The 12,629-nt window shown below is 39.1% G+C and overlaps 1 protein-coding gene across 3 annotated transcripts in view; it reads left to right on the forward strand.

Moving 5' to 3' along the window:
* NHLRC2 (NHL repeat containing 2) overlaps positions 1-12,629 on the forward strand; it is a 53,179-nt gene that overhangs the window by 9,095 nt on the left and 31,455 nt on the right. For 2 of the 3 annotated variants that reach the window (XM_059661477.1, XM_059661478.1), the window contains exon 4: positions 4,289-4,410. The exons of the other annotated variant lie outside the window; for it this stretch is intronic. In XM_059661477.1, the coding sequence (XP_059517460.1) occupies positions 4,289-4,410 (122 nt within the window). The remainder of the gene's footprint in view (positions 1-4,288; positions 4,411-12,629) is intronic. 3 annotated transcript variants of the gene reach the window in all.

The following is a 12,629-nucleotide window of genomic DNA, read 5'->3' on the forward strand; positions in this document are numbered from 1 at the left end:
TTGTTTTCAAAAAAACTACCACACTTATTGTATCTTATGAAAGTACTACTGGCCCGGTGCACGAAATTTGTGCAGGGGAAGGGGGTGTTCCTCAGCCCAGCCTGCACCCTCTCCAATCTGGGACCCCTCGAAGGATGTCCTACTGCCGGTTTACAGGGATCTGGCCTAAACTGGCAGTCGGACATCCCTCTCGCAATCCGGGACTGCTGGCACCTAACCGCTCACCTGCCTGCCTGCCTGCCTGATTGCCCCTAACCACTCTGCCTGCCAGCCTGCTCTCCCCCAAATGCCCCCTGCCGCTGGCCTGCTTGCCCCCAAATGCCCCTCCCGCTAGCCTGATCACCCCCAACTACCCTCCCTGCTGGCCTGCTCGCCCCCACTCCCCTCCCCAATGGCCTGCTTGCCCCTAACTGCACCCCTGCTGGTCTGCTTACCCCCAACGGCCCCACCCCCCACCAACCTGATCACCCACAACTACCCTCCCCTCTTGGCCTTTAACCGCCTCTTTCTTGGCCCCGCCACCATGGCTTTGTCCAGAAGAATGTCCGGAAGGTCTCCTGGAAGTTCGCCCAGCCTAATTAGCATTTTACCTTTTTATTAGTATAGATAGAGGCCTGGTGCATGGGTGGGGGCAGCTGGTTTGCTCTGAAGGGTGTCCCGGATCAGGATGGGGATTCCCTTGGGGTGTGGGACTGCCTGAGTGAGGGGCCTGTGGTGGTTTGCAGGCTGGCTACGCCCCCCTTCAGGGTGGGGGTCCCCACTGGGGGGCGTGGCCAGCCTGAGTGAGGGGCTAAGGGCTGTTTTTAAGCTGGCCACACCCCACTGGGGTGCTTGGTCAGCCTGGGTGAGGGGCTGATGGCTGTTTTCAGGCCCTCCTTGAGCGGAGGCCACAGCGGCTGGAAGCAGGTATCTGGGATTTATTTATCTTCTATAATTGAACCTTTGTAGCCTTGAGCGGAGCCCACAGCCAGCCAGGGCAGGCAGGAAGCTTGGCTTCCTCCACCGCCAGGGGCAACCCAAGCCTCCTGTTCACTCCAGCTCCGTGGCCGCTGCCATCTTGGTTGGGTTTATTTGCATACTCGCTCCTGATTGGCTGGTGGGCATGGCTTGTCGGCATAATGGGGGTACAGTTAATTTGCATGTTTCTCTTTTATTAGATTACAATAAATCCTCACTTAACATCCTCAATAGGTTCTGCAGCTTCAAATGAAAAAACATAACAAAAGAAATGTTACCATAGGCTAATTGATATAAAGAAGAGTTAAGTAAGTGCCTGTGGCATACTATCAACATTATAATAAAACAATGCTGAATGTATTTGAGGACCTACTGTATACTCTATATACATTTTGGATTTGGGGCATTTTATTTATTTATTTTTTTTTAATATATATTTTATTGATTTTTTACAGAGAGGAAGGGAGAGGGATAGAGAGTTAGAAACACCGATGTGAGAGAAACATCGATCAGCTGCCTCCTGCACATCTCCCACTGGGGATATGCCCGCAACCAAGATACATGCCCTTGACCGGAATCGAGCCCGGGACCTTTCAGTCCGCAGGCCGATGCTCTATCCACTGAACCAAACCGGTTTTGGCGATTTGGGGCATTTTAAATGCAAGTATTATATTTCACTTTCCATCAAAATATAGCCTTATCTTTTTTATTTTTTTAAGACCAAGATAATTCCTTAGGCACTTGAGACTTAGATTATAAAATAAATAACCTAGGATTTGTATATAATTTTCTTTTTCCTTTCATAAGAACTTACTCATATGTCTAGATCATTTCCCTTTGGGTTTAGCAAAATATAAGTATCATTCAAGCATGGATCATTTTGTTTCATATCTCTCTGATCTTAGATCTAAAAAGGGCTCTTGTTTACATCTACATAATTAATAGTCTTATTAATTTAAAAATAATTTATTATTAACAACATATTAATCAGAGAGAAAAGTAATTCATCTCTGCTGCCCACTTGAGTAACACAGCATAAAATAGAGATACTTGCACTCCTAGTGCAAATAAACTAATCATGTTCCTAAACCCTGGTGCTAATCTTCATATGCCAAGATATTATTCCTATAGCTCTTGAATTTTTTGTTTCTTGTTTCTTGTTTTTGTTGGAGTATGTGTGTGTTTTATGTTGTTTATTTTGTTTTAGTAACTTAGTGTTTTGGCATGCAGTTATGAGAATTGTTACTCAAAATGTTGTAGCAGGTTGAATTTAAATGGTTAAGAGAGTTTCTAATAGGTTCTATAACTTTCAAAATAGTATAGGTAAATATTCTTTTTTTGTTGTTGTTAAATAGAGAAAACTAGCAACAAGCTAGCTTTCCCAAACATGTTTTTAGGAATACTGTTATCTTGTAATAAATTAATAGTTATTCTAGAATTTTTGAAAAAGAATTCTGTGTTCAGCAACACCAGGAAAAAATAGTTAGATGTGGTTTAACAAATTTTTTGTAAAAAAATTTTGATGGTTGTACTGTACTTCTCATATCTCTTACTCTGCTAATGTACCTCATGAATATCCAAGAGACTTTATAGTGTACAGTATCTTTTAATCTGAAGTGACCACAATTCTCTCCCTTTTTTCCTCTGTAGGGAACTCTCACCAACAATAATAATATTGCTAATAATAGTAATAACAGTAAAACTGTCAATAATAGTAATAATAATATTAGTATAATAATAATACATTTACTTCTGGCATTTTTTATTTTTTTAAAATATATTTTTATTGCTTTCAGAGGGGAAGGGTGAGGGAGAGAGAGACAGAAACATCAATAAGAGAGAATCATCGATCGGCTGTCTCCTGCATGCCCCACATGGGGCATATACCCGGACCAGAATTGAACTATGACCTCCTGGTTCATAGGTCTATATTCAACTACTGAGCCAGGTGGCCAGCCAACTTCTGGCATTATTCTAAGTACTTTACCTGTATTAATTTGTTTAGTCCTCATAGTGCTGTGAGTTAGGTATATTATTAGTTCCATTATACAGAAGACAAACAGACACAAAGAATGGTCATCAGCTAAAGAGATATAGAGCTGGGATTTAAATCAAGTCTTTTGGGCTCTTGAGTTTATGTTTCTATCCACCTGTCTTACTAACGTCTTATGGACAGTGGAGTTTTGCAAAACATAGTTTGGAAATGCTGACTTAGACGCTTTGAATGGCTTGTCCTCTGGTCAAAGAAATAACAATTATATTTTAATTACTCTCCACTCTTAAAACTCCACATGTGTTACAAAAGCTGAGAAGTAGGTCACTAGACTAGTATCACACTCTTTATTTTACAGTATCTATAAGGTATAGAACTTTGTGGCAAAGTGAAATAGTAAATGGAGGATTCTTAACCTAGGGTTCATGGACTCTTAAGAAATGCTTGAATGGACTTGAGGATCTAGGAACCTCTTGAAATTATTTGTGACATTTTATGGGCATGTGTATTTTTCCATAAGGAAAGGGTTCATGATTTTCATTGTATAGTTAACCATTCAACAATTTGGGGTTTAGGGGTGCCATCCCCCCGTGCAGCTGAAAATTCACATGTATCTTTTGACTTCCCCAAAACTTAACTGCTAATAGCTTAAACTACTAATAGCCTACTGTTGACCAGAATCTTTACTAATAACATAAAGTCAGTTAACACATATTATATATATGTGTTAGATACTGTATTCTTACAAAAAAGTAAGCTAGAGAAAAGAAATGCTATTAAGAAAATCATAGGGAAAAATACATTTACAGTATTTATTGAAAAAAAATCCACATAGAGAGCTTCTTTGTTTATTAGATGGAATGCTGCCCGATTCATGAATCATTCAATAAAGCCAAGTAGATCTTTAAATTTAAAACAAATGAAAAAAATCCTCATATAAGTGTACCCATGCAATGCAAACCTATGTTGTTCACCTGTCAATAGTATTATCAAATGAGCATATCTTCCCGAATTGTTCAGTATCACTCATCTAGATGCTTAAAAATTAAAATTATATTTAGTTCTTTCTAATGTAGGTAACAGGTACTTAAGATGCTTTTAAAAGTATTTTCTTCTGGTATATGTTACCGTAAAGTACACTAGTAGCCATTATCTAATATACCCTGTCACTAACAACACTTGTTACTCTTGAGAAAAACAGATATATTAGGAAACATTTTAGTGTTCAGATAGAAACATCATGTTATTTATATTAAAATCTTGGCTTTAAATACAGATTTTCTTTTGGAGGTTTTACTAAATAGAAAAATTTTGTCTTATGGCTATCTTGTCTTTTAGGACCCAATCCTGGAAGAAAAGATGGAATATTTTCAGAGTCAACTTTTAATTCACCACAGGGTGTAGCCATAATGAACAATATCATATATGTGGCAGATACTGAAAACCACCTTATAAGAAAGGTAATTTTACATTTTAAATAGTTTTATACTTCCAATCAGAAAAACAGATATTTACTTGCTACATTAAATATTTAGAGTGAGAAGGCGATGCTTAAATACCTCAAATCATTCATATTCAGCTGTTTTCACAGGTGCTGGCTTTAGTTTTATTCTTTGGTATCTTGTTTTTCTGGGTGTCAGTGTATAGTTGTCTCAGAAGATAAACCTTCAGTCAAGTCCCCTTTTTTTGCCCTTTGTTTCAAAGTCTCATGCCTAATCACCCCAAAGCTCCTCGTTTTGAGATATTTTCCTAACCACTGTATACAAAGTGGTGCTTTGTCTTTTTAAAAGTTAAATTTTCTGAAACCTAGAAAAAAAATCATACCACTTCCTGCCTTCATCTTTTTTGCTTTGCCTACAGATACATATCAGTCAATAAGTCTTAAAAGGTGTTTTATATCTGAATAAAAGTAAAGAATCTTGTTTTTAAAAAATGAGTTAATCATAAAGGTAAAAAAAAGTCCTCTGATCATTTATTCCAGCTCCCTAGAGGTAACCAACCATTATTAAATTTTGTGTTTTTTCAGAAATTTCCTACTCACAAATAAATTTATAATAAAAAGACTGACTTTAGACTAGCAGTCGCCAACCTTTCGGACCTCCCAGACCAACAGTGGTCCGCGGGCCACTGTTTGGTGACCACTGCTCTGGACAATCTTTTTTTTAACAAATGGTGGAATCCTGTTGTACTTACATAATCTTCTGCAGTCTTTTTAAAGTATTTATCTATATTAGTCACATGAATGATATGACTGCATCATATCCATTGTAGAAGTCATTTTAAACATTCCTTATTGATGAAGATTTTGGCTATAAAGCAGTGATCTTTAGTAGGTTGATGTCTTTTTCTAAAGTCTACTAAGTTGATCTAATCCATCATGCCTAAACATACTGTTTCAAATACTTTCTTGATTTTCTTGCTTTTTATTTGTCTATTGATATCTATGCCCATTTATTTGACAATATTATCACCTATTATACATATAATTAAAAAAAATGTGTAGAACATATAATATCTACTGTAATGAAAATCTCCATGAGGTCATGAAATTTGGTTTCCTTACCTCTGAAATCCTAAGCACCTGGAACAGGGCCTGGCCCACGGCAGGTGTTCAATAGATATTTGTTGAATGAATTTCTGAGCAAAGAACATCTATTTAATGATGCATTTTCTAAAGTGCATATTTCTCTTAATATGAAAAGGTGTTCCATGAAAAAAGAATTTTATGGGTTTATAAAATAAAGCAGATTTAGTTTTTTTTAGAGTCTTGGAGACTGTCTTTTTAGAGACTTTAATATGCTAATGTATTGTGAATACATTGCTGGGGGTATATGTGTGTAGTATTTCCAAACTTACTTGATCAAGGATTACTTTTTAGAATTTTTCATAGGTCTAATGATTTCATGGTATATACTTGGGGAAAAAAGTGGTTTTTCTGTTGTTACTAAGTCCTTAAAGTCAGTATTTAGCAATATCTTTTGGGGTTGTATGCTTCTTTAATTTATCATATCATAGATATCTAACAGGGTATTAAAGTAGTAAAATATTTACCCTGCAATATTCAGTGAATACTTGTCCTTTTTTAATTGTCCATTTTATCTCCTGATTTAGAACCCACAGGTTTTGAAGTATTGACTGTATTTCAAATACTTTTTAAGTAGCATAATCACATATTTAGGTTACCCTAAGTTATTTTTATATTATATGGCTTAGTTTAGTGTCTGCAAATATAGGACATAAAGTGGAATTATTATTTCTTCCTCTCTTTTAAAAAATGTTTATTGTATTTTACTTTTGTTTAAATCTCATTAACAGAGGATTGGTCATAATCTTACATTGAGAGCTCACATTTTTCAGTGCAGACCTATCTCTTGTTCAGAATATTATTTATTAATTTATAAATTCCTCTTTATCCCCGTTCCCATTTCCCCTGCATAAACACACCTGCAGGCAGTCATTCTATATTCAACTCATATATTTTTATTTGCATCTGACCTTATAAAACATGTAGTGTTTTGTGTGCTTGTTTTTTAATAACTTTATTATGATACTAGAGGCCCGGTGCTGGCCTACCCTGATCGGGGACGATCGGGGCCAGGGGAGAGGCCGTGGGAGGTTGCCTGGCCGCCCCGCCCCCAATCAGGGTTGTGGGGGCGATCGAGTCTGGGGGGGAGGGGCTGCAGGAGGTTGGCCAGCTGGCCCCGCCCCTGATTGGGGGGCTGATCAGGGGCCAGGCCAGCTGTGGGGAGGGGTTGACCGGGGACCCGGCCAGCCGGAGGATTGGGCTAGTTGGCCGGCCACAGTGCACATCATAGTGACCGGTCGTTCTAGTCTTTCTAGTTGCTTGGCTTTTATATATATACTAGAGGCCCAGTGCACAAAAATGTGTGCACTCGGCGGGGGGGTGGGGGTCCCTCACCCCAGCCTGTGCCCTCTCGCAGTCTGGGACCCCTCGGGGGATGACCACCTGCTGGCATAGGCCTGCTTCCCGGGGGATTGGGCCTAAGATGGCAGTCAGACATCCCTCTGGCAGCCCGGCAGCCCTCGGGGGATGTCCATTTGCCAGTGGGGAGCAGACATAAGCTGCAGTCAGACATCCTTAGCGCTGCTGAGGAGGCAGGAGAGGCTTCCACCGCCACCACTGTACTGGCAGCCATCAGCCTGGCTTGTGGCTGAGCAGAGCTCCCCAATGTGAGAGTGCACTGACCACCAGAGGGCAGCTCCTGCATTGAGCGTCTGCCCCCTGGTGGTCAGTGTGTGTCATAGTGACCAGTCATTCCCAGTCTTTCTGCTGTTAGGGTCAGTTTGCATATTACCCTTTTACTATATAGGATAGAGGCCTGGTGCATGGGTGGGGGCCGGCTGGTTTGCCTTGAAGGGTGTCCCAGATCAGGGTGGGGCTCCTGCTTGGGTGCCTGGCCAGCCTGGGTGAGGGGCTGATGGCTGTTTGCAGCTGGTCACACCCCCTTCAGGGTGGGGGTCCCCACTGGGGTGCCTGGCCAGCCTGGATGAGGGGCTGATGGCTGTTTTCAGGCTGGCCACACCCCCTTTAGGGTGGGGGTCCCACTTGGGTGCCTGGCCAGCCTGGGTGAGGGGCTGATGGCTGTTTGCAGCTGGTCACACACCCTTCATGGTGGGGGTCCCCACTAGGGTGCCTGGCCAGTCTGGGTGAGGGGCTGAGGGCTGTTTTCAGGCTGGCCAGGACTGAAGCTCCCAGCCTCTCCTTTTTTTCTTTTCTTTTTTTTTCTGGGGTTTGTTTAGCTTCTATAATTGAAACATTGTTGCTTTTGGGCTCAGAGCCAGGCCGCAGCAGGCAGGGAACCTTGGCTTCCTCCATCACTGGAGCAAGCAAGCCTCATGTTCGCTTCAGCTGCGTGGCTGCCGGCCACCATCTTTGTTGGCAGTTAATTTGCATATCGCCCTGATTAGCCAATGGGAAGCATAGCGGAGGTATGGTTAATTACCCTTTTTGTCTTTTATTAGATAGGATTCTTATCTCATACACTATCAATATTGTTTATTCCTTCTATTCCCTCAAGTTTTCGTTTTATTAGTAAGTAATGCAATGAATTGAGCAGCAATATTGTAGCTGAAATCTAAGAAAGCAAGCTGTTTGGGTAAAAGCAATCAACTCAAAGGGTCGCAGGATAGGAAATGTTAGTTCATAGTTATAAGATGAGATAGATATTTTATATAGCATTAAATTCCAAGTATATAGTTTAAGAATTTTTAGTAAATATAACAGGTTGTGCAGCCATAACCATAAATCAGTTTTAGAATATTTTTATCCTCTCAGTAAGAATGTTCATGACTTTTACAGTTAATCTCCACTCCCACCCACAGCACTAATCTTTATAGAGATAGACAGTCTCTCGAATATTTCATATAAATAGAGTCATACAATATATGGTCGTTGTGTCTTCTTTCATTCTGTGTAATGTTTTTGGGGTTCATATATAGTTTATTCGTTTGCATTGCTGAATAGCATTCCATTGTATGCATATTCCACATTATGTCTGTCCATTCACCAGTTGGTGGGCAATTAAGGTATTTCTAATTTTTTGCTATTATGGATAAGTAATTCATGTGTAAGTTTTGTGTGAACTTACATTTTTATTTTTCTTGGATCAATATTTAAGTACTCAAATTGTTGAGTCATATAGTTATTCATACCTGCGTAGTTCTATTTCTGGACTTTGAGATTTATTCCATTGATCTACACCACACTGTTTTGATTGCTGTAACTTTTAATAAATTTTAAAATCAGTGAAGTACAGGTCTTCTCAGTCTTCTTTTTCAACATTGTTTTGGCTGTTCTGGGTCGCTTACAATTCCCTATGAATTTTAGGATCAGCATATCCATTTCTGCAAAAACTTTTGTTTCTTATATAAATAACTAGAGGCCTGGTGCATGAAATTCTTGCATGGGTGGGTTCCTCAGCCCGGCCTGCATTCTCTCACAGTCCGGGACCCCTCACTCTTTACCACCCGCCTGCTCGCTGCTCCTTACCACTCCGCTCGCTGCTCCTTAGTGCTGCTGCGGAGGCCAGAGAGGCTCCCTCTACCACTGCTGTGCTTACCAGCCATGAGCCTGGTTTCCTGTGGGAGCACACTGACCACCAGGGGGCAGCTCCTGCATTGAGCGTCTGCCCCCTGGTGGTCAGTGTGCATCATAGGGACTGGTCATTCTGGTCATTACACTGTAAAGCTCGCTTAGGCTTAGGCTTTTGTTATATAGACTAGAGGCCCAGCGCACCAAATTGTGTGTGGGTAGGGTCCCTAGGCCTAGCCTGTGATCAGGGCCATCTTCCGCTCACTTGCCAGTTCCCAGTTCCGCCCCGCTGCTGCCCACACTGGTTCTCCGTGGTTCCCGTTCGCCATCCAGCAATCGGAGCCTGCGGGCCCGGGGGAGGGATCAAGAGGTCTGGCCTTCCACCTGCTTGACAGTCCCCAGTCCTGCCCTGCCGCCACTGCCCACCCCAGTTCCCCATGGTTCCCTTTTCACCATCCAGCAATTTGAGCCTGCAGGCCGCGGGGAGGGACAGAGAGGTGGTCAATGCACCTGATAGCAACTAGTCAATTGGTCATTCTGGTCGTTACGCCGGTATGGTCACTGGCCTTTTATTATATAGGATTATGATGTCTGTAAAAAACAAATGGCAGGTTTATATTTTCCTTTCTTATTTATACACGTCTTGTTTTATTATATTGCTGGATAGAACCTCAGTTGCTGTTAAGCATTAGCAGTGATTGTGTGTTTTGTCATCCTCATATTCTTAAAGAGAATGCATGTCAATTTTCTCCAAAGTTTAGTATCTTCTGTAGCTTTGGGGAAAAAATATTTATGAAGAAATTTCATATTCTTAGTTACTTAGAATTATTTTATTATGTAATTTTATGAAGTATATGTTCTATATTTATTGAAATAATTAGGTAATATTTTGCCCTCAGTGTTTTGATGTAATGAATTATATTAATATATTTTTTTAATGTTAAACCATCTTTGTATTCCTGGGTTAAACCTTACCTAATGATCAATTTTTTAAAAGTCAAGCTGGATTTGATTATCCCAAATTATATTTAATACTTAAAAATTCGTGTTCATAAATTAAATGGTTCTATATTTTTTTGTACTCTTGTAACCCAGTTTTGGAATCAAGGTCACACTAAACTCATTAAATGAGCTAGTTAGTTTTTGTTTTGTTTTTTTAACTTTTGGAATAATTTGTCTAATGTAAAAATTAATGGTTTTGAACATTCATTAAAAAACCTCAGTAACATCACCTGGACCAGGGGCTTTTTGCAAGAGGAATTCTTTTGATTGTCATGTCAATTTCTAAGATACATTTCTTAGATCAAATATTATTTCAAGGACCTATCCCTAGCTGCCTATTGAATTTTTTGCAGATTTACTAGTAGTTCAGTAAAAAATATAAGGTTACATTAATAATATTCTTTACAATTTTGAGAGATTACAAAAATAATGCAAGAGGATATTGCTAAAATAAATCAATGTATTTCATCATAGTAAAGGAATAAAAGACAATAATCATTACTATATTTATTCAGAAAAACATTTTTAAAAATTTAATACCTATTTTTTAACATATATTTTAATTGATTTCAGAGAGGAAGAGAGAGAGAGAGAAACACCAGTGATGAGAGAGAGTCATTGATCGGCTGCCTCCTGCATGCCCCCCCCACTGGGGATCAAGCCCGCAACCCAGGCATGTGCCCTGATCAGGAATTGAACAGTCAACTCCTGATTCACAGATAGAGTTGGGCAATGTAATACCTATTAATGATAAAACTAGTAAACTTGAAAAGGAAATAAACATAGTGAATATAATCAAAGGGCATTTACAAAATGGCTTTATAGCTACACTTAATGCAAAATATTGAATGCTTTCCTTCCATGATTGGGAACAAGGCAAGGATTCCCACTCTCGCCACACCTATTAAATATTATACTGAAAGTATTAGCCATTGTAGTAAGGCAACAAAGAGAGACAAAAGGCATATAGGAAGAAGAACTGTCTTTATTTGCCAGTGGCATGTGATCTATAATAATAAAAGTGTAATATGCTGATTAGACTGGACGACCTTCCAGACAAAGCTGGCGCTGTGAGGGAAACCCGGGTCCCAGGTGCTGGAGGGAAGCCAGTGCCGGCAGCCGGGGGAAGGAAGGCCTACTCTTGCATGAATTTTTTTCTTTTTTTTTTTCTTTCTCGATTAAGGTATTACATATGTGTCCTTATCCCCCAATTCCCACCCCCTCTTTCCCACTCATGCCCTCACCCCCCTGGTGTCTGTGTTCATTGGTTAGGCTTACATGAATGCATATAATTCCTTTGGCTGATCTCTCCCCCTTACCCCCACCCTCCCCTATCTTCCCTCTGAGGTTTGGGTCTGATCGATGCTTCTCTGTCGAATCTGTTTTTGTTCATCAGTTTATGTTGTTCATTATATTCCACAAATGAGTGAGATCATCGAGTGAGATCTTGCATGAATTTCGTGCATTGGGCCTCTAGTATACATAGAAAATTCTAAGAAATCTATGAAAAAGCTACTTGCACTAATAAGAGAATTTAGGAATGTTGCAGAGTACAAAGTCAATAAAAAAAGATCCACTCTGTGTTTATATATTAATAACAGTTAATTGGGAATTAAAAATTTTAAATTCTATTTACGGTAGCAATAAAAACAAAGTACTTAGAATAAATTTAACAAAATACATGCAAGACTTGTGTACTTCAAATTATAAAACATTGCTAAGAAAAATTAATCCAGTATTGGATTGGAAGTTTCAATATTAAGATGTCAGTTCTCTCCAAATTGACCTTTAAACTCAGTGCAATCCCAGTCAAAACTCCATCAGATTTTTTTGGTATTAAGTGGATTCCAAAATTTACATGGAAATGCAAAATAAAGAATTTATTATATCTAAAATTTTGAAAATGAACAAAGTTAAAAGACTTATAGTACCTGATTTCAAGACTGACTTAATGTTATGCTGATCAAGACTGTGATACTTTGTTAATATATAGATCAATAAAAAGAATAAAGCACCTAGAAGAAACGTCATATCAAATACAGTTATGATTTCCCAAAAGCATCAAAGCAGTCAAGGGAGAAAGGAAAGTCATTTTAGCAAATTGTGCTTGAACAACTAGATACCCATGTGGAGGATAAAAAGAAACACATTACCTGGAACGTTGTATACAAATAAACTCGAGATGCATCACACACCTAAATGTAAATGCTAAAAATGTAAAGCTTTTAAATGAAAACGTTATCTTCATGACTTAAAGGTGGGCAAAGGTTTCCAAAGACAGGACACAGACACAATCATAAAAGAAAAAAATGATATATTCAAATTTATCAAAAATTAAAATTTCTGCTCATTAAAATTTACTGTTAAAAAGACAAGCCACAAGCTGTCAAAAAATAACCTTAAAATTTTACAAAACATATTTATAAAGGGATTAGTATCCATGAAATATATAAAGGTTCCTACAACTAAAAATGAGAAGATAGCCCAATAAAAAATGGGTCAAAGATTTGATCAGACATTTTTTCAAAAGAAGGTATAAGAATGACCTTGTCACTTACATTTCTTTTTCAACTCAGGATGTTGATCACTTTTTTATCCACTTTATGTCCACTATAATGGTTTAAA

This window comes from Myotis daubentonii, chromosome 13 (assembly GCF_963259705.1).
Source record: "Myotis daubentonii chromosome 13, mMyoDau2.1, whole genome shotgun sequence".
Lineage (NCBI taxonomy): Eukaryota > Metazoa > Chordata > Mammalia > Chiroptera > Vespertilionidae > Myotis > Myotis daubentonii.